We start from the raw sequence: 21,895 nt of genomic DNA, 5'->3' as shown, positions 1-21,895 counted from the left end.
AAATTAAGAGACGGCGTAACAGTGTGTGTGTGTGTGTGTGTGTGTGTGTGTGTGTGTGTCTGGGTGTGTGTGTGTGTGTGTGTGGGTTATTAACAACGATATAGTGGCCCCGACCTCCAGTACTTGAGTCCCCTCCAATAACCACAGTTTTCTATGAGTCACCTCAAAGATTATTGAAAACAGCCCCAAAGTTTAAATTCAACTTCGTAATTACATAAATTCTGTTTTAAGAAAATCTACATCAAGTTTTGGGATCATGTGAATATTACGACACCCAGCTTATTTTACCTGACGATTAAAACCTAAGTCTATCTGGATGGAAGGTTAGGTTACGTTACATTATGTTAGGTTAGGTTAAGGTGTTTGATTATCAGGTGAAATAAATTGGGGTGTTTAATCTTCATGTAATCCAATGTTATGTGATTGTAGAGTCATTTGCCCCCACTTGTTGTTGGGCGTCACGAGACGTTGGTTCGGTTGCCGCTCTCTTGTTCTGTAATGTTTCCCCAACTATGACAACAAGAGATAACACACTAAAGGTACAGACAGACATCTCTTGACAATAGAATGAATTTAAAACATGGTCGTTATACACTAGTGATCCATTGTTGTGTTACACTATTTCACTATAAAACAACTCCTATTGGCTATTCATCTGTCGGCACTATTTTTTTAACCCCTTCGCTAGTAACTATTTCAGTGGTTTGTATTGACTTTACTGTTTCAACTAATAGGGTCAATAAACAATGGTCACGGAGTCTTAGTTTCCACGCTGCTTTAAGAACGGTGGTAATAACATCACCTCACTGTGGGTTGAGGAAGGTGGAGGACATCTTAAGGCTCCATTTCTATCCTTAAAACATAAAAGAAACAAAATAATCTCATTATTCTGCAAAACTTAACGTCACCTGTGTTATCAAGACGGTCACAATGTCTCTTTAGTGATATAGTGACACTTTATACTTTGTAGCTCAAACCTCATTATGCATTATACATTTTTCCAATGTTTCGTCAACTTATTCAGTAAATTCAGAGACTATAATTTACAGTTTCTATGTCGTCATATTTCGTGAGTGATGGAGAGTTGTAAACTGCCGGAGTTGTACAGTGTCTTGGAACCTCAGGTGGAAATATTCACAACTTTTCGTCATGGTGTTCAGAACTGCCTGTCCTCGAGACGACCGAACTCTTGGTTCCTGACGTAGTAGTTGGAGGCTTCCTGGCAGGGGGTGGCCGACGACTCCATCACGCAGGTCATCTCCTTCTGGTCGAACACGGTTCCCTCGCCGCACATGAAACTAGAAAAAGGAATAGTTATATTTTATGGGATATATGACATGCAGCCGTTGGTTTATACATTAATATACGGGGCGCCTTAATATAAGAACGTATTTATATCTCGTACTGGTATATATTACCGCTAACAATTATCCAGGTTTTGTGACACAATTCCTCAATATCAAGCTAACTCACCTGTACTGGAAGGTTTGGATAGCACCGTCAGAGAAGAGGGCGGGATTACACACATGGAAGACGCGGCAGGAGTTGTCTTGGTCGGCGTAGTAGCCGTAGGGACGGTCAAAGCAGTTGAACGTCGTGGAGATGCTACCCATCAGGACGCTGGCGCCAGAGGGAAGGTTCAGAGGTTCATAGACGCCGATGATGGTGTCGTCAGAATTCTCAAATGATGATCCAGATCTCTGGAAAGTATTATCCTGGAACTGACTTTGCTGGAAGATGCGATCGTTAGTGTTGATCTGGGAACGGGTGGCAGCGTTTAGCTGGTTGAAGTTGCCTTGGCTGGTTCTGTCGATGTTTGGTTGGTTGTTGTTGACCTGGAAACGGTTGCCGTTATTCTGCTGAGAAGTGAATGTCTGGAAGCGATTATTAGCATTATTCTGCTGGGATGAGCTACTCTGGAATGCGTTGTCGGCATTCTGTTGGATGGTGTTAGACTGGAAAAGGTTACCAACGTTTTGTTGTGTGGCTCCTGACTGGAAACTGCCACCACGGTTCTGCTGGACGTTGTTGAAGTTGTTGCGTTGGCTCTGCTGGAAAGAACTGTCCTGGAACTGACTGCGGTCAGCAACATTTGCTCTGAACTGGACATTATTGAGGAAGGTGCCAGACTGTCTGGAGACGCTGCTGTCAACCAAACCAGACCTGAAGTTGTCTCTCTGAGTGTCTTGTAAGTTGTTGTTGGGCTGGAAGGAGGAACTCTGGAACTGATTCTTGTTGCTATCTGCGGATCTGAAAGTAGAGCTTCCAGTTTGCTGGAAGAATCCCTGATCAGCAAGCCTGACAGCGGGAGTGAAGTCCCTCTTCTGCTGGAACTGTTGACCAGCAGCCAGCGCCGCCGCCAAGACCACTGGAAACACAACATATTACCAACTATGATACACAAACTTGTGACAAGTAAAAAAAATATATATATCCTTATAAAGTCGTCACCAACCTTGCCCTATGTAACGTAATGTTATTATAAAGCGAAGCATGTTTATATCTTACCTTTACGACATTTGGGTAACTTTTCATATATTAGTGATACATGAAGAACGCTTCTTGAATGGCCAAATTACTGCCTACATTAATGTTGTCTATTTTTAAAGACGTGAATCTTCTCTGTGAAGACCTCGGCCATCCAAGGCTCATAAATGTGTATTGGAAGACTTTACCTCATCATCTGATGATGAGACGATTAATTAATTAACAACTCGTCTTTTGTCTGGAGTGTTGGAGACGAATAATACTTGTTAATGATACTTAATATCTCAAGTTAAACTTTGTAATTATTGATAAGTTAAGACTATGTGTTATGAAGTATGACTTAAGAATTTAAAGACCATCTCACCGATGATGAAGGTCTTCATGACTGTCAGTGTTGGGCAGGTGTGAGCTACTGTCACCTCCCCGCCACAGCCGCCCTTATATACCCTGGGAGACGCCTACGAGAGAGGAGTGAGGGGGACCTGGAGTGGTGAGTCGAGTTGAGCGGGAAGGCGGGTGGTGCAGGTAGGACGGCAGCTATGGCCCATTCTCCCTACCAACCCTGTCTTATACTTCTAATCCTGTCTTCATTATTAATCTTCAACATATTCCTTTCCCTTGGAAGGTTAAAATCAAGAAGTTTCCTTTCGTATTATTTAAATTCACTCGACTTGGTTATGTGTAGAGTGAACTTCAGCATATTGATCACAAGGCGAATGATCCCGAAAAAGTCACTTTAGTTGACAGGTTTGTTAAGTATGATGTTTTGCTTACTGATGAAATCGTCAGATCAAATTACACCGTAATTGTATGCCAAGTTTTTATACCAGTCGACATGTTTACAAACTTAGTGGAGTTATTTGATGTAAAAATAGACTTACATTTTTATATGTCCTAATTTCTTGTAAGGCTGAGCTAGTATATGTTTGGTTAGTTTGGGTTAAGTTAGTTTAGATGGGTTTACTTTTTCAAATGACAATACATTAAATTAGCGCAGATTTTATTTGACTATAACTTATATCAAATTTGTTAGGTAAGTTTAAGCTTTGTGATATGTAAATACAATAAATTAGAGATAGTGGTTATCATCGGCCTGACGCCTGCTAGGGTCAGTGTGTATACACCAGGGTACACAAGCCTTTAGGCCGCCGCGCGAGGTTAAGTTGACATCGGTCACTTTAGGGTTGATCAGGTAATGTAAATTTAGGTTGCGTTTGATTCAAATAGTTTAATTTAGATTAAGTTTGTACAGTAAAGGTAATGATAAGTTGATTTGGTTAAATTAGAGGAAAGTCAAGTATAGATAATTTAGACTAACTTAGGTTAGATAAAGTTCATTTAGATTACGTTGGAAGAGACTGAGTTAAATTGGGATTAGTTAGGTCAATTCAGGTTAAGTATAACTACTGAAGTTGTACTTTATTTATAAGTAATGCAACCAGTCAGACACGAGCTGTGAAGAGTGAAAGTAGCGCTACAGGACTAGTACTGATAAAGACTCACTCAAGATGACACCCAACACTACACCAAGGTCTGGTGGTGGGGGGCTGGAGGCTCTGCTCTCTCAAGGTCATCGGGTGTTGAATAACGTGCAGAGTCTCACATTCCCTAGATTGTTTACTTTCTATTTTCGTCTTCTTGCTTCTTCTTATTCATCTTTTTATTTCTGTGTCTTTGTGTACTTGAAGAATAGTTTAGTGATCCATCATGTATATTGTCTTTGATTATATGTTAATAGGTGTGTGTGTGTGTGCGCGTGTGTTGTTATTTTTTTTTTTTTATATATAACATGCTCCCATGTTGTTCCATATTATTCCTGTAATGATGTGTTAAATTTACTATTATATATTCTAGTCACCTTACCCTGTGCTGTTAAGGTTTTAACTGTCATTATTTGTTCAAGCCCATCTTATTTCTTTATTTAGTATTGTAACAAGTATTCTTTGTTCTCTAACGACCATCTGCATCGTTAAACGACCCACCGGCGGGTCGCGTGGCGGGAAACCGACCTTATATATAGGACCCACCAACTGACGGAGTTAGTTCGGTCCTCTTGTCATACAGTTCACACACTCGTCACCTGTTTCTTATACTTAATTTATTTGTGTTGTTCCTGTCGCCACCAATGTGGTATATCTATGTGAGTACCTATTTATGTCTCTATTTATGTCCATCAGTATTTGCTTAGTTACATTTAAGTAATTCAGTGTTGTTTCACGTTAGTTAATTTCAGTGTTAGTTTTTATATGTTTATGCAGTGTTAACGTAATCCAATGCTTTATTTTTATTCTATAGATGTTTAGTATCATTTGTGTCTTAAAAGTTTCGATGGTGAATCAATTTGTTGTGACAGCCTACGAGGCTCTTTATTGTGTTAATATTTAATAAATTAAATTCTTAAAGGTTTACTTTATTTATTTTTATTCCCTTTTAATTTACTTCACTTTTTTGTTTGGTTACGCCTAGAACCTGGATATTTAAGTAAATTAAGAGACGGCGTAACAGTGTGTGTGTGTGTGTGTGTGTGTTGTGTGTGTGTGTGTGTGTGTGTGTGTGTGTGTGTGTGTGTGTGTGTGTGTGTGTGTGTGTGTGTGTGTGTGTGGGTGTGTGTGTGTGTGTGTGTGTGTGTGTGTGGGTGTGTGTGTGTGTGTGTGTGTGTGTGTGTGTGTGTGTGTGTGTGTGTGTGTGTGTGTGTGTGTGTGTGTGTGTGTGTGTGTGTGTGTGTGGTGCATGTGTGTGTGTGTGTGTGTGTGTGTGTGTGTGTGTGTGTGTGTTATTAACAACGATATAGTGACCCCGACCTCCAGTACTTGAGTCCCCCCCCAATAACCACAGTTTTCTATGAGTCACCACAAAGATTATTGAAAACAGCCCCAAAGTTTAAATTCAACTTCGTAGTTACATAAATTCTGTTTTAAGAAAATCTACATCAAGTTTTGGGATCACGTGAATATTACGACACCCAGCTTATTTTACCTGACGATTAAAACCTAAGTCTACCTGGATGGAAGATCAGGTTACGTTACATTATGTTAGGTTAGGTTAAGGTGTTTGATTATCAGGTGAAATAAATTGGGGTGTTTAATCTTCATGTAATCCAATGTTATGTGATTGTAGAGTCATTTGCCCCCACTTGTTGTCGGGCGTCACGAGGTCTGTAGTCTGTGTCTGTCTTCACTATCACATGAAGACTTATCAGTTGCCCTCAGTGACGTCACTGCTCTACACACTTCGGATATATTTCTCGTTCATTACAATTTTACAAGGATTATTAAAAGTAATGCATAAATAATTATCATTTATTTCGTAAATTCAGAGACTATAATTTACAGTTTCTATGTCGTCATATTTCGTGAGTGATGGAGAGTTGTAAACTGCCGGAGTTGTACAGTGTCTTGGAACCTCAGTTGGAAATATTCACAACTTTTCGTCATGGTGTTCAGAACTGCCTGTCCTCGAGACGACCGAACTCTTGGTTCCTGACGTAGTAGTTGGAGGCTTCCTGGCAGGGGGTGGCCGACGACTCCATCACGCAGGTCATCTCCTTCTGGTCGAACACGGTTCCCTCGCCGCACATGAAACTAGAAAAAGGAATAGTTATATTTTATGGGATATATGACATGCAGGCCGTTGGTTTATATATTAATATACGGGGCAGCATAATATAAGAACGTATTTATATCTCGACCTGGTATATATTACCGCTAACAATTATCCAGGTTTTGTGACACAATTCCTCAATATCAAACTAACTCACCTGTACTGGAAGGTTTGGATAGCACCGTTAGAGAAGAGGGCGGGATTACACACATGGAAGACGCGGCAAGAGTTGTCTTGGTCGGCGTAGTAGCCGTAGGGACGGTCAAGACAGTTGAACGTAGTGGAGATGCTACCCATCAGGACGCTGGCGCCAGAGGGAAGGTTCAGAGGTTCATAGACGCCGCTGATGGTGTCGTCAGAATTCTCAAAAGATGATCCAGATCTCTGGAAAGCATTATCCTGGAACTGACTTTGCTGGAAGATGCGATTGTTAGTGTTGATCTGGGAGCGGGTGGCAGCGTTTTGCTGGTTGAAGTTGCCTTGGCTGGTTCTGTCGATGTTTTGTTGGTTGTTGTTGACCTGTAAACGGTTGCCAACGTTTTGTTTTGTGGCACCTGACAAGAAACTACTACCACTGTTCTGCTGGAAGTCGTTGGAGTTGAAGGTGTTACGTTGGTTCTGCTGGAAAGAACTGTCCTGGAACTGACTTCGGTCAGCAACATTTGCTCTGAACTGGACATTGTTGAGGAAGGTGCCAGACTGTCTGGAGACGCTGCTGTCAACCAAACCAGACCTGAAGTTGTCTCTCTGGGTGTCTTGCAAGTTGTTGTTGGACTGGAAGGAGGAACTCTGGAACTGATTCTTGTTGTTATCCACAGATCTAAAAGTAGAACCTCTTGTTTGCTGGAAGAAATCCTGCTCAGCAAGCCTGACGGCAGGAGTGAAGTCCCTCGTCTGCTGGAACTGTTGACCAGTAGCCAGCGCCGCCGCCACGACCACTGGAAGCATAACATAACCTACATCACCAACTATGACACAAAAATTTGTGAAAAGTAAAAAATAAATTATATATATCCTTATAAAATCGTCACCAACCTTGCCCTATGTAACGTAATTTTCTTATAAAGCGAAGCATGTTTATATCTTACCTTTACGACATTTGGGTAACTTTTCATATATTAGTGATACATGAAGAACGCTTCTTGAATGGCCAAATTACTGCCTACATTAATGTTGTCTATTTTTAAAGAGGTGAATCTTCTGTGTGAAGACCTCGGCCATCCAAGGCTCATAAATGTGCATTGGAAGACTTTACGTCGTCATCTGATGATGAGACGATTAATTAATTAACAACTCGTCTTTTTTTCTGGAGTGTTGGAGACGAATAATACTTGTTAATGATACTTAATATCTCAAGTTAAACTTTGTAATTATTGATAAGTTAAGACTATGTGTTATGAAGTAAGACTAAAGTAATTAAAGACCATCTCACCGATGATGAAGGTCTTCATGACTGTCAGTGTTGGGCAGGTGTGAGCTACTGTCACCTCCCCGCCACAGCCGCCCTTATATACCCTGGGAGACGCCTACGGGAGAGGAGTGAGGGGGACCTGGAGTGGTGAGTCGAGTTGAGCGGGAAGGCGGGTGTTGCAGGTAGGACGGCAGCTATGGCCCATTCACTCTTGTACTTCTAACCTTGTCCTCATTATTAACCTCCATCAACACATTTGTTGTATTACAATTTATTTGAAAACAATATTCCTTTTTACAAGAATTTTGAGTTAATTTTCATATTATTTCTTTCCTAGAAAAGTTAGTTGAGTTATTCTTTCAGCTTTAGTTTTTTCGCAAAATATTCGAGTCTAATTTTAGAGTAATACAAAAGCTCTGAGAAGAATATTGAGTTAAGATCAATTGTAGAGAATACAACAAAACCATTTATAGATATCCAGAGACTTTTAGAAAGATCTTCAGAATGAAATAGTCGGTGAAAATAATCGTTGATGTGGCTGTTTTCTTCCCATACGTTAAACCATATTAAACGTTGCACTTACAGCGGTGAAGGTAACTGTCTAAGTCTTTCCAAAACCATAGCTGCTCTGGTACCGCTCAAGTCTTACGAGGCTGTTGACACCCATTCTTATATGCTGGTGTCCAGGAAGATCTTTATCATGAAGAATATTAGAATTAACCTTAATCTCAATGCTGTACTCCTACCGCTCGATTATCACGAGGGTAGAGCAGCAATAAGGTCTTCCTGCTTTACCTGAACCAGACGCTTAACAAAACTCCATATATAAGTTACCTTCCACAGCCAGAAGACACCCTCACACAGCCTACTCACATGTTGACTCCACCGATGGTAAGATGCTTCTGATTATGGTTGAGTCTTAGTTCTATACCGAGCCACCTGACAGAATTTTTACGTCACTACTGTTCAAAAGAAGGTCTATCATTTGTTGTGTTGTGACACTTTAGTGTTTGTTGCTCTTAAGAGTTAATACACAGTTGTGGGACACTAATATTTTGTGTTGGTATTTTATAGTAATGTTAATCAATTGGTATATTAAACAATCATTGCTTGTCTAATACATTACTTATTTAGAGCTTCTTTTTTTTAACCAGACATTAAATAAATGTTTTCTTATTGTTTAACGTCTAAGACTCCACCAAAATAAAGTAATTGTTGCCAACCTTGCCTTCAACGCTTAATTTTTTGATGATAAATAAAGATGTTCTTATGGGGCTGCTCCTACCTCTCATTTGAAGGTTCCATCTCAACACTCACCAAGAACCTCACCACCATATTATCAGACCATCCCATGTTGAGGTTGGGTGAGGGGAGGCGCCTACATCAGGTGTGATAAAACATTAGTGCTGGAGTATTGTGTTGCAGGCTGCCTCAGACCATCGTGCCGCACCCCTGCTGTTACTGGCTGGAAGATCTCATCAACTTTTACTCTCTCACAAGGTCGCTGCTAGAATTATTAGTTCACCCTTATGTTAATCTCACCTTCATCAAGTTAATATCATGATCTTGGTCTTGATTTATGTCTGTATCTGGATTTCTCTGACTAAATACTTGATTTATTTACATTTTGTTAACCTTTATGTATAGTAAAAATATATTCCTTTTGCTGGGAATGATATCTTTATACTCCGCGGCTCTGGAAGTTTAAGAAAGTCTCAGGGTGTAAGACAGATCAAGTAGTCGAATCTAAATTTTTTATACACAATTGAAAGTGTAAGAAGGCAACTCTCCCATCCCTTTACCCTCCCTCCCTCCCTCCCTCCTTCCTTCCTTCCTTCCTTCCTTCCTTCTTGTCCCCTTCTCTTTCCCTCCCTCCCTGTCATCTTCCCTTTCCCTTCCATCCTCCCTCCCCCCCTCCCATCCCATATTAAGTGAAGAATGTTAAAACGTTTGAAATTTCAGATCAACACTTTTTCCCCGTAGCTAAAATGAAGATAATTATATAAACTCTCTTATTGGGGTAGACTCTTAGTGCAATTTGGATCTTATTTTGGCTGTAGTCGTCGCCTGAACCGTGGAAATGCATCCCCACATCCTCAATTTAAAAAGAAGAAAAAACCCAAAAGATACTCTGAATCTTGTAAAAACTCAGGTTACAAGCGAACATAAGTTTCAAGGCTATACACCCCATAGCATAGTGTTTCGAACCGGATTTTTCTACCCTTCCCTTACCTGTCTTACTTGTTTGGCTCTCATGTCGGGTAGGAAGGTTCTTCTGTTACCTGGAACTAATAAGTCGACGAGTGAACTATGGGATGGCTATGCTTGACCTAGATTGTCGACATGTCAGCGGTTACTGTAGGTCTAAGATGTGACTTATTGTAGAAAGGGTTAACTAATATATATATGTGTGTGTGTGTGTGTGTGTGTGTGTGCGTTTTAGAGAGAGAGAGAGAGAGAGAGAGAGAGAGAGAGAGAACTCTATAACTGGTGAATACGATCCATCACAACCGTAAATTCTATCACTAATATTTGGTTGGACCTGAAATTCCTGTCTTACTTAAGTATCGAGGAAGATGACTATATGGTAATGACGACAGGAGAGGGAGGTGAAGTAGAGGCCATATTGTCACGTAATGGTCCAACACTGACATGAACGACTCAAGAAGTTCTGATGTCATTCACTTCCTGACTCATCAAGACAGTCACTTTCATCCTGGACGTCGTTAATGGCTAAATATACGACATATCTTAACTACCTCATCACTTCAAGAGTCACGACAAAGCCTATAGCCATACTTGACTATTGGTTTGCTGACGAAAAATACACCTGAACAATAACGTATGAGTAATGAAGAAAGAAAACGAAACGGTATTGGGTGACTAAGGTAAACAGAGAACGGTATGTGTAACAAGAGTTTTGTCGGCACTAGCGACTGTGTACATCCCTGCTGCTGTAATTAAGATAATGGACACCAGAAACATTATGGTTAACACGTAATTAAAGGTCAAAGGTCAGCGGTCATTAATAAAGTGGACAAGACCGAAGAGCAAAAACAAGTATCGATGACCACATATATTTACCACTCGAGGATAACCATTTTGCGACGCATCTCTTGTTGTCATCCCCCCCTCTCTCTCTCTGTTTCTTTTCCTCTAATTCGTTATTTTTTCCGTCGCCCTCTTACTCATTTCTATTCCTATCCGTTTTTCTTTCTCGGTTACGTGCAGGAGACAGTGTCAAGGTACAGTATATGAAGGTTCATTCATATTGGTCCCACCGACGAGAGACCCGCCACACTAACATGTCTCTCCACCTTTACCGTCTCTCCACTTTGTCAGTCGTGGAGGCAGTGGTTGGCCTCACACACACGTACAACCATCTGCGTCACCACTCAACCCTGTCCTCTACCCACTGAGGTTTTCTGGTTCGTTTTACCCGGCAGCAGCGTCTCGTATCTCAAGTCCAACCGGATATCGTGGAAAGTGATCCGTGCTGGCGGCAAGTATGGTGGATCGATTTAGTGGTTCTACCGCTTTAAGAAGGCGATATGTGAGGAACCTCTCATGGCTGTGTGACTCTGACGGAAGGGAAGAAAGAGACGGGCAGCTTTCTCCCCTCGTTATGCTTTATGAGAAAGTACAGTGTTAGATAAATGTAAATGAACAGCTGATATCACTGTTAAGTAAGTAGGAAAAATATAATTATGCGCAAATCAAATTTTTAAGACATTTATTTCTGACACTTATATTTTCATGTTAGGACTCTTGTTTACTGCGTCCATCACTTGATGATGTTGGGCAGGAGTGTGATCACCTCTTTGTCGCTGGTCACTTCCCACACCTTTGGGAAAATTCTGCTTATGACTCTGGTTGGCATAAGCCGTGCAGAGTCTGCATACACCAGCAGACAAGATGAAAATATTCTTTATTCTGATTTCAGGTATTTCTGAAGTAAATGTATAATTTTTCATATAAATGATGATCTGAGGAAGGTAGACTACAAGAGACGGCCATCATAAAGTTACTTGCTTTAAAGATTTTTGTCGTTGTGTTGACTGATTACATCTTCAGTATATCCTGTTACCACCTAGTAAGAGATAGTGACCTTAGCACCACTGCCTCCTACTATAGGCAGTAGACGGTCTTCCCACGGGACAGGTTGGTTGGGAGGCAGAAGGTCGGGTCGCCTCTCCATGGATGGCAACTCCCGAGGTATATAAGGAGTGACTCCAATAGCCAGAGCATAGTAGGTCACATCTTCTCAACGTCAACAGTCATGAAGATCCTCGTCATCGGTTAGTTGAGTATTTTCTCCTATTCGTACATCGTTAAACCAAAACAGAAATATATTGGTAGAACTGAAGGAAATGTTACAACTATTTTAGACGAAATTTCCCTTTAGGGTTCACAAATTTTCTCGAGATTATTGAAAATATTAGAAGATGGTTGTACTAACGATCATCTCTGATTTTGATAATTTAAGAACATTTTAGAAGTTTGTACTTTATAAATCATACATAAATAATTTATTAAAAATATTACTCTGAAATAAAAGTGTACAAGTGATATTCAGTTTGTTAGGTATCAATCATAATTCAATTTATATATTAATTAACATGGTATATTATTTGGTGATGTAAGGTGATATGTTGTGCTTACCAGTGGTGGTGGTGACGGCGCTGGCTGCTGGTCAACAGTTCCAGCAGACGAGGGACTTCACTCCTGCTGTCAGGCTTGCTGATCAGGGATTCTTCCAGCAAACTGGAAGCTCTACTTTAAGGTCTGCGGATAACAACAAGAATCAGTTCCAGAGTTCCTCCTTCCAGTCCAACAACAACTTACAAGACACTCAGAGAGACAACTTCAGGTCTGGTTTGGTTGACAGCAGCGTCTCCAGACAGTCTGGCACCTTCCTCAACAATGTCCAGTTCAGAGCAAATGTTGCTGACCGCAGTAACGTCCAGGATAAATCACTGAAGCAGAATCAACGCAACAACGTCAACACAGATAACTTCCAGCAGAGAACTAGAAGCAACTTCCAGTCAGATGCCGCAAGGCAAAATATTGACAATACATTCCAGAGCAGCTCATCCCAACAAAGTAGAAATGATGGCTTCAAGACAGTCAACTCACAGCAGAATTCTGGTAACCGTTTCCAGGGTAACTTCAACCAACAAATTACGGATGGTAGGTTCCAGGATGCCACTACCAGATCCCAGATCAACACAAACGATCGCTTCACCCAGCAAAATCAGTTCCAGGATAATACTTTCCAAAGATTTGGTTCTTCATTTGAGAATTCTGACGACACCATCAGCGGCGTCTATGAACCTCTGAACCTTCCCTCTGGCGCCAGCGTCCTGATGGGTAGCATCTCCACGTCGTTCAACTGCCTTGACCGTCCCTACGGCTACTACGCCGACCAAGACAACTCCTGCCGCGTCTTCCATGTGTGTAATCCCGCCCTCTTCTCTGACGGTGCTATCCAGACCTTCCAATACAGGTGAGTTAGTTTAATATTGAGGAATTGTGTCACAAAACCTAGATAATTGTTAGCGGTAATATATACCAGTACGAGATATAAATACGTTCTTATATTAAGGCACCCCGTATATTAATATATAAACCAACGGCTTGCATGTCATATATCCCATATAATATATTAATTATTTTTTTCTAGTTTCATGTGCGGAGAGGGAACCGTGTTCGACCAGAAGGAGATGACCTGCGTGATGGAGTCGTCGGCCACCCCCTGCCAGGAAGCCTCCAACTACTACGTCAGGAACCAAGAGTTCGGTCGTCTCGAGGACAGGCAGTTCTAAACTCCCCTAACCTTCATTGTGTTATGAACCTGACATCACTAACGAACAGTAAAGACAGTGTTAGTACTATAGTGGTATAGTTATATACAAGCAATAAATGATGATTTTACAAGTTCCTTTTCGTAGCAATACCTCTTGTGAAAGGTCAGGTGTAATATTGATATGAAGAGTCGTTGACACTGATGAACTTTAAAATGACTAAAGAAATTAATAGTATTGTTGTGTCTACAGTATTTGTGACTGAACTTAGGAATAACATTTCGTAAAGTATGACAGAGGAAGCTAGTGATTTTAGAAAAATTCTAAGGTGGGAATTATAACATGTTGAATATGTCATGAAAAAAGAGAAACAAGTTATGGTCACAGTAAACATGCACGTACACACTAACCGTCTTCAAGATAATGTCACACATCCTCCACATATCAAGAAAACACAACTCTTAAAACTAATGTCAACTTGAACAAACTTAGTGGCGGGGATGTCCAAGCAGCCATCAACTTCATCTCAGTAATGTTGTGATCACTTAAGTTGTGTTATTGCCATCACTTTGTTCCACCACACAGGAGCCCACCTTCCACATATTTTCATTTAAACGATCAAGCTTTGGGACGTGAAAGGAGGTGCCGAGTGTGGAGAGACAGTCTTCCCACCACGTGAGGAAGGACAACAGTTAGCTATTTTTTGCAGGCGTGTGGGTCGCTCTTTCAGCCTATGCTGTAGGGAGAGAAAGCTAACGTTGACGGTTCTGTGCGTTGACGAGGTGTCAATATTCTTATAAAGTTATATGAAAAGGCAACCAAATGCGTTCCCACGTTCGGGCTGGTATCGTCGTGTTACTGTGCAGGTACGCGTGTCCGGGAAGGTAGCGCCGGTTTGGGTGGGCAAGTGTATGAGCTGGTAGAGTCGGGCTCATGGTCTGGCAGCGCGAGTCAGTGGTTGTCCCGTCAGTCGATCCGTTCTCGACAGTTGAAGTGTTCTTTTAAGTTCACAAGTTAACAGTACTTTAGAAAAGACCACTATTTAGAGACTGACCTTCTGTGTGGTGGTTATCACATAAGGTGTTAGCTGAGGAAGAGAAAAACAAAATATTTATAATGATGCAACTTGATGAGTGACAGCAGGAAGGAAAGAACATATACCTGAGTTATAGCAAATATTTACCGTGTTTTCACACCATCAGTGTTCACCTGTTTTGTGTTGTCTAAAATATAGCAGTTTCCCTTAACTTCTTTTCTTTTAAAAAATTACAGAATTCATTCATTAGATTTACTTCGTACAACTCTTCAACAACAGGAAAAGGAATTTTATAAATACATAAAAAGTTGAAATTAACAAAGATATGCAATATATCTCTATTCCTTAACCTTCTTATTTTTGTTTTCAATTTGCCCTAAAAAACACGATAAATTAATATGCATCTTGTAAGTGTCTGTCTCTGCCGCAGACACAGAGTAGATATTTCATCAATAATTTTACCGAACACATTGATCAGATATGAACTAGTAACACATGACGTAAAACACAAAGGATGGCCCATTGTATTGGTCACCACGTGTTGCAGCAACCCAGTCGAGGGAACAACATGGGACTAGTTAGGGTTTGTACTATTACTCCTGATTACAATGCTCAGTGTTAACTTGATATTTAGCTCTGTCTTTGTCTACACTCCTTTAGCAGGTGGACTGCCCCACGGCGGGTCCATCACTTTCGTTATCACGGTTTGGTAAGGTTGAACTTTTTCGTTGTTTCGCATATTCAGTTTTTCATTGAGCGTAAATGTAATTTAATTCTATTGTGTTTATTATTGATTCAGAACTTAACTTAACTTTACTTTACTTTACTTTACTTTACTTTGCTTTACTTTACTATGCTAGTGCTAACCACTATTCAACAATCTTTGGATATAAAGAACTACGACTGTCCAAAAGAAGTATTCATGATGTGGTCAGCCACAGTTGATATGTTGAATAAAAAATTAAGGGATTACAGATGAGTGTAAGAAAAGTACAATGATTATAGAATAAAAATAAAAAAAACACGTTAAATTGTAACATAATAACCGCAGATAAAAACGTTGTAACGAAAAGTGATTCAAGGATTGCCATGGCTACTACATTGTTAACGGTATTTATGAAATAAGATTACCAGTTTACAATGCTTTACAGTATACAGATGAGCTTGACTAACCATAACTGATGACTGAAAAACCACTTATAACAATACGTTCTGTCAATTTACTCTTTTCCCCAAACTCCCGACCACTTGTACTGTAAGACTATGAACAACTTGGCTTAAATGATCTCACTTTCTACTGCTCAGTGTCTAACAAGGGGACAAACAAAATATACAGTATTTAGATATGTTTATTTATTATCTTGTTATCTAATAATAAATTAGTCAATTTATACCATATATCCTTGTGACTATATTCGGTTAAAGTTCTTCTCGATGGCAAAACTGCATTTCAAGAGTGTTCAGAACTGCCTGTCCTCGAGACGACCGAACTCTTGGTTCCTGACGTAGTAGTTGGAGGCTTCCTGGCAGGGGGTGGCCGACGACTCCATCACGCAGGTCATCTCCTTCTGGTCGAACACGGTTCCCTCGCCGCACATGAAACTGAAGACATATGGAGATGTTATTGGAGTAAGACTTTTTCATGAAAATCAACTTACTAATATTTAATGAATATTTGTTTATATCTGTTCGCTCTTAATTTTTAATTTAAGGAAATAGTAATTAAGCGGAACTATCTATATGCAGATCAACTCACCTGTACTGGAAAGTCTGGACAGCGCCGCCAGAGAAGAGGGCGGGATTACACACATGGAAGACGCGGCAGGCGTTGTCTTGGTCAGCGTAGTAGCCGTAGGGACGGTCAAGACAGTTGAACGACGTAGAAATACCTCCCAACAGTGTGCTGGCGCCAGAAGGAAGGTTCAGAGGTTCATAGAAGCCGCTGATGGTGTCGTCGGAATTCTCAAATGATGATCCAGATCTCTGGAAAGCATTACCCTGGAATTGATTTTGTTGGGTGAAGCGATCGTTGGTGTTGATCTGGGAGCGGCTAGCGGCATTCTGTTGGTTGAATCTGTCCTGGAAGCGAGCGCCAGTATTCTGCTGGTTAGAGTTTTCCTGAGTAATTCTGCCAGTATTTTGTTGATTAGTTTTAAACTGGAAACGGTTACCGGTATTAGGCTGAGAAGTGAATGTCTGGAATGTATTGTCTCTATTTTGTTGTGAGGTTCTGCTCTGGAAGGTGTTGTCTGAATTCTGTTGGAAGTTGTTTAACTGGACACGGCTATCAATATTTTTCTGCGTGGCGTCTGACTTTAAGAGTCTTCCACTGCTTTGCTGGAAATCGTTGGAGTTGAAGGTGTTGCGTTGGTTCTGCTGGAATAACCTGTTCCTCAACAGGTTTCTGTTTGCTTCATTTGACTGGAACTGATTACTGTCAAGGAATGTGCCAGACTGGCTGGAGACGCTGCTGCCAACAAAACCAGATCCGAGGTTGTCTCTCTGAGTGTTTTGTGAGTTGCTGTTGGACTGGAAGGAGGAACTCTGGAACTGATTGTTGCTATCTTGGGGGATGAAAGAGGTCCTTCCTGTTTGCTGGAAGAATCCTTGATCAGCAAGCCTGACGGCAGGAGTGAAGTCCCTCGTCTGCTGGAACTGTTGACCAGCAGCCAGCGCCGCCGCCACCACTGGAAGCATTATATATTTAACATCACTAACACTGACATGTAAGTTTGCTAAGAATTAATAATACATTTTCCTAAATGAAATTATAAACAAGAAACTTTTATAAATTTTTGTGCTAAATAAAATTAATAAAACTTACGAGACACTTTGATCATATCGATATCACAGAGATTATAAAGATGGTGCCTGTGTTGTTGATGAATATCTGCTTTGAAAGTTTCTTTTAATATTTTCTCTGGCGGAAATATTACAATATTTTCTTTTCTAATTTTTAGAGAAAGAAATTTACTTTACTCTGCATTCACCTAATTTTGTTTTATTCTTATACTTTCTCAGAAGCAGTAAAGGAAGAACATCGTGCCCCAAATATGTAATGATTCTCAATTACCCAAGAACATTTATACGTTATCGACGAGTTACTGAAAAGAGAAACATTCGTGAAAAAGTGAGAAAACACAAACTCACCGATGATGAAGGTCTTCATGACTGTCAGTGTTGGGCAGGTGTGAGCTACTGTCACCTCCCCGCCACAGCCGCCCTTATATACCCTGGGAGACGCCTACGAGAGAGGAGTGAGGGGGACCTGGAGTGGTGAGTCGAGTTGAGCGGGAAGGCGGGTGTTGCAGGTAGGACGGCAGCTATGGCCCATTCACTCTTGTACTTCTAGCCTTGTCCTCATTATTAACCTCCATCAACACCTTTGTCTCATTCCAAGATTACCTTAAGCCTATTTCCCTGGTGTGTTAAAGAGATTGCACTGATGACATGATAACTGGGATCCGAGTTAATAAGTATTATACCAAGATATTCGGTAAATATTTGAGAATGAAATGACAGCCAATAGATGAAGAGAGACAATTATTACTTTACATAAAATCGTCCATGGATCTTATCATTAACTTTATGTTGGTCAAGTGTCACTTTAGCAAACTGGGTGCTGTAAATTGCCTTTTTAGCCCTTATTGTCGACGTGTTTATACTTTTTATTAGTTTTAAAGACTTGTCCATGTACTCATGAAATAACGGGTGAAGCTCACTGACAAATGATTTGAGAATATTGTTTATATAATAAGTTCACCAGATATTGTTGAGGGGGAAGCTTCGTTTTGTATAAGATGACAATAATACATTGTCAGGCCCATGTAACTGACTGTGTATGGCCATTTCTCAGCAAAACGGAACTCTGTTGATAACCCTGATTCACTACTGGCGGTGGTGGCGAGGTGAACTCTGGCTGACCAGTTTAGACAGAGACCAACACGGACAGAGCAAATATTAACTATACAAGCAGCTGACCAGGTGTCCCTCACGTCACGTTCATCAAGAAGCCTGCCTACCTTACCTGTCCCCTACCCTTCTTGCCTCACCACAGATGTGCTGAAACACCTGCTGATGTACAGTAGGGGGACCAGAGTTCCTAAACTCCAAAATAACAGTGTGACATAATAGTGCAGTGTTGTATGGTGGTGTTATGGGCTATTGTATATTAGGGTTAAGGTTAGGGCTAAGTTGTTGTTCCATTCACTTCAGTGAATAAAACCTTCCTGAAGTGGGTGGAAATGGATGAGTACAAAAAGACTTAAGAGGTTGCAACTGATCTTATTTATAGAGAATATTTTATAAATCAATGTCTCCAAGCTCTAACCATCTTCCTAAAGGAACATGTGGTGTATCATATATAAAAGGATTAGCAAGGAAGCCGACCATTCGACGGACACGTACGGATACTCGGCCGCTGGGAACAAGAAGTCGGACACGCGGATGACAGTGGCGCGGGAGGCCGCCGTATCTCAACATCAGCTTGGAGTCTGCTCTGTCAATGAGAACTACAAGGGAAGTGTTCTCGTTGTTCGGTGTATGGGAATACTATAAGCCTCTCTTCCCATTAGGGACAGTGTAAATACAGCCTTATTTAGACATAGAGAGAGTGTGGCCAGCACTGCAGACGACCGTTTTCACTTTCCTGTCTGTAAATTTAAGTTCCCATTTACAGCTCGGTAGACTGGGTGCCTCAAACATGATCGAGCGGCTCTTAGCTCATGAGAGGCGAATGCTGTGTCCCTTCGGCTACAGCTCCAATAGATAAATTATGGTTCTTACGAGATAGACATTGACGTTTAAGATAAAATAAAAGACATTTCACCATAGTTACACTGACTACCATGGATCATAACAATGTAGACTATATGTTCCTCTTTCGAGTATCAAGGTGGGATTGGACGGGTATCATTGGTACATGTCAGCACTAAGTTTGATCACCGCCACAGCAACAGAGCGATGCAGCTTGGTCCAGGGACCGCAGTGAGTCTCTTTTTTTGCCTTACATCAAACACAAAGGCTTATATTTCATGCCTGTATGTCAGGTTTCCTTTCCTTACGTTTTGGTGAGAAACTTTGAAGCTAATTTAAATGGATTAAGTTCGTTTCAGTCTTCGACCAGACAAAGATTGAAATGAAAAAAGAGAAAAGGATGATATTGATGTAAGAATGCAATAAATTGTGTGTTCACTCCTTAACCGCAAATGTTTGCAGTTGACTCTTTATAATGGAGAGACACAAACATGAATCCCGTGGTCATCCGCACCAGTGTAAGACCGTTGGGGGATATTTTGTCCAAAAGGTCACCTGCTTAACCTTTTTAGTTCTCCTTCTGAACTTGTTCTAAGAATGAACACTTGTTGATGACCTATATTTTGTTGCATACTTCCGCTTAGAGTAACTCAATATCCAAAAATTAAACATAAACAATTCAGATAAATAGAACTTTTTATTAATTATCTTGCTGAAAATACAAGTTTTGGTAATGTTTACTATACTCAGTAGGAGTCTTAAAGTATAGATGTTCTACTAAACTACTACTCGAAAGTCTTCCGAGATTCTTGTTAGCACTTTTCGTCATGGTGTTCAGAACTGCCTGTCCTCGAGACGACCGAACTCTTGGTTCCTGACGTAGTAGTTGGAGGCTTCCTGGCAGGGGGTGGCCGACGACTCCATCACGCAGGTCATCTCCTTCTGGTCGAACACGGTTCCCTCGCCGCACATGAAACTGAAGACATATGGAGATGTTATTGGAATAAGACTTTTTCATGAAAATCAACTTACTAATATTTAATGAATATTTGTTTATATCTGTTCGCTCTTAATTTTTAATTTAAGGAAATAGTAATTAAGCGGAACTATCTATACGCAGATCAACTCACCTGTACTGGAAAGTCTGGACAGCGCCGCCAGAGAAGAGGGCGGGATTACACACATGGAAGACGCGGCAGGCGTTGTCTTGGTCAGCGTAGTAGCCGTAGGGACGGTCAAGACAGTTGAACGACGTAGAAATATCTCCCAACAGTGTGCTGGCGCCAGAAGGAAGGTTCAGAGGTTCATAGAAGCCGCTGATGGTGTCGTCGGAATTCTCAAATGATGATCCAGATCTCTGGAAAGCATTACCCTGGAATTGATTTTGTTGGGTGAAGCGATCGTTGGTGTTGATCTGGGAGCGGCTAGCGGCATTCTGTTGGTTGAATCTGTCCTGGAAGCGAGCGCCAGTATTCTGCTGGTTAGAGTTTTCCTGAGTAATTCTGCCAGTATTTTGTTGATTAGTTTTAAACTGGAAACGGTTATCGGTATTAGGCTGAGAATTGAATGTCTGGAATGTATTGTCTCTATTTTGTTGTGAGGTTCTGCTCTGGAAGGTGTTGTCTGAATTCTGTTGGAACTTGTTTAACTGGACACGGCTATCAATATTTTTCTGCGTGGCGTCTGACTTTAAGTCTTCCACTGCTTTGCTGGAAATCGTTGGAGTTGAAGGTGTTGCGTTGGTTCTGCTGGAATAACCTGTTCCTCAACAGGTTTCTGTTTGCTTCATTTGACTGGAACTGATTACTGTCAAGGAATGTGCCAGACTGGCTGGAGACGCTGCTGCCAACAAAACCAGATCCGAGGTTGTCTCTCTGAGTGTTTTGTGAGTTGCTGTTGGACTGGAAGGAGGAACTCTGGAACTGATTGTTGCTATCTTGGGGGATGAAAGAGGTCCTTCCTGTTTGCTGGAAGAATCCTTGATCAGCAAGCCTGACGGCAGGAGTGAAGTCCCTCGTCTGCTGGAACTGTTGACCAGCAGCCAGCGCCGCCGCCACCACTGGAAGCATTATATATTTAACATCACTAACACTGACATGTAAGTTTGCTAAGAATTAATAAAACATTTTCCTTAATGAAATTATAAACAAGAAACTTTTATAAATTTTTGTGCTAAATAAAATTAATAAAACTTACAAGACACTTTGATCATATCGATATCACAGAGATTATAAAGATGGTGCCTGTGTTGTTGATGAATATCTGCTTTGAAAGTTTCTTTTAATATTTTCTCTGGCGGAAATATTACAATATTTTCTTTTCTGATTTTTAGAGAAAGAAATTTACTTTACTGTGCATTCACCTAATTTTGTTTTATTCTTATACTTTCTCAGAAGCAGTAAAGGAAGAACATCGTGCCCCAAATATGTAATGATTCTCAATTACCCAAGAACATTTATACGTTATCGACGAGTTACTGAAAAGAGAAACATTCGTGAAAAAGTGAGAAAACACAAACTCACCGATGATGAAGGTCTTCATGACTGTCAGTGTTGGGCAGGTGTGAGCTACTGTCACCTCCCCGCCACAGCCGCCCTTATATACCCTGGGAGACGCCTACGAGAGAGGAGTGAGGGGGACCTGGAGTGGTGAGTCGAGTTGAGCGGGAAGGCGGGTGTTGCAGGTAGGACGGCAGCTATGGCCCATTCACTCTTGTACTTCTAGCCTTGTCCTCATTATTAACCTCCATCAACACCTTTGTCTCATTCCAAGATTACCTTAAGCCTATTTCCCTGGTGTGTT

The 21,895-nt window shown here is 40.9% G+C and overlaps 5 protein-coding genes across 7 annotated transcripts; 1 reads left to right on the top strand and 4 right to left on the bottom strand.

Annotated features, from left to right (window-relative positions):
- Window positions 1–1,103: 1,103 nt before the first annotated feature.
- On the bottom strand, window positions 1,104–2,910 carry LOC121871193 (myb-like protein I). The gene is made up of 3 exons (XM_042373363.1): window positions 2,852–2,910; window positions 1,474–2,368; window positions 1,104–1,298 (listed from the first exon to the last, which is right to left on the bottom strand). The coding sequence occupies exons 1-3, from the start codon at window positions 2,868–2,870 to the stop codon at window positions 1,157–1,159; spliced, it is 1,056 nt and encodes a 351-aa protein (XP_042229297.1). The 5' UTR covers window positions 2,871–2,910; the 3' UTR covers window positions 1,104–1,156.
- LOC121871191 (GATA zinc finger domain-containing protein 14-like) lies at window positions 1,104–17,621 on the bottom strand. Of its 3 annotated transcripts, none has more exons than XM_042373361.1 (4): window positions 17,489–17,621; window positions 16,095–17,025; window positions 15,809–15,940; window positions 1,104–1,166 (listed from the first exon to the last, which is right to left on the bottom strand). In XM_042373361.1, the coding sequence occupies exons 1-4, from the start codon at window positions 17,505–17,507 to the stop codon at window positions 1,157–1,159; spliced, it is 1,092 nt and encodes a 363-aa protein (XP_042229295.1). In that variant the 5' UTR covers window positions 17,508–17,621; the 3' UTR covers window positions 1,104–1,156. The 3 variants fall into 3 exon arrangements, with proteins under 3 accessions (XP_042229295.1, XP_042229296.1, XP_042229294.1); XM_042373362.1 differs by lacking the exon at window positions 1,104–1,166 and adding an exon at window positions 5,773–5,936; XM_042373360.1 differs by lacking the exon at window positions 1,104–1,166 and having other exon boundaries at window positions 15,674–15,940.
- On the bottom strand, window positions 5,773–7,558 carry LOC121871195 (GATA zinc finger domain-containing protein 14-like). The gene is made up of 3 exons (XM_042373366.1): window positions 7,520–7,558; window positions 6,245–7,025; window positions 5,773–6,068 (listed from the first exon to the last, which is right to left on the bottom strand). Exons 1-3 carry the CDS (start codon window positions 7,536–7,538, stop codon window positions 5,927–5,929), a joined length of 942 nt encoding a protein of 313 aa, XP_042229300.1. The 5' UTR covers window positions 7,539–7,558; the 3' UTR covers window positions 5,773–5,926.
- On the top strand, window positions 11,758–13,432 carry LOC121871194 (homeobox protein 2-like). The gene is made up of 3 exons (XM_042373364.1): window positions 11,758–11,796; window positions 12,164–13,004; window positions 13,182–13,432. Exons 1-3 carry the CDS (start codon window positions 11,778–11,780, stop codon window positions 13,321–13,323), a joined length of 1,002 nt encoding a protein of 333 aa, XP_042229298.1. The 5' UTR covers window positions 11,758–11,777; the 3' UTR covers window positions 13,324–13,432.
- A 2,156-nt stretch (window positions 17,622–19,777) lies between the features above and the next one.
- On the bottom strand, window positions 19,778–21,634 carry LOC121871139 (GATA zinc finger domain-containing protein 14-like). The gene is made up of 4 exons (XM_042373282.1): window positions 21,616–21,634; window positions 20,852–21,152; window positions 20,224–20,802; window positions 19,778–20,069 (listed from the first exon to the last, which is right to left on the bottom strand). Exons 1-4 carry the CDS (start codon window positions 21,632–21,634, stop codon window positions 19,928–19,930), a joined length of 1,041 nt encoding a protein of 346 aa, XP_042229216.1. The 3' UTR covers window positions 19,778–19,927.
- Window positions 21,635–21,895: the final 261 nt, after the last annotated feature.

The sequence above is a fragment of the Homarus americanus genome, unplaced genomic scaffold (genome assembly GCF_018991925.1).
Source record: "Homarus americanus isolate GMGI-L3 unplaced genomic scaffold, GMGI_Hamer_2.0 scaffold40565, whole genome shotgun sequence".
Lineage (NCBI taxonomy): Eukaryota > Metazoa > Arthropoda > Malacostraca > Decapoda > Nephropidae > Homarus > Homarus americanus.
Note: the sequence above shows the minus strand (reverse complement) of the source record. Positions and strands in the feature narration are given on the sequence as shown.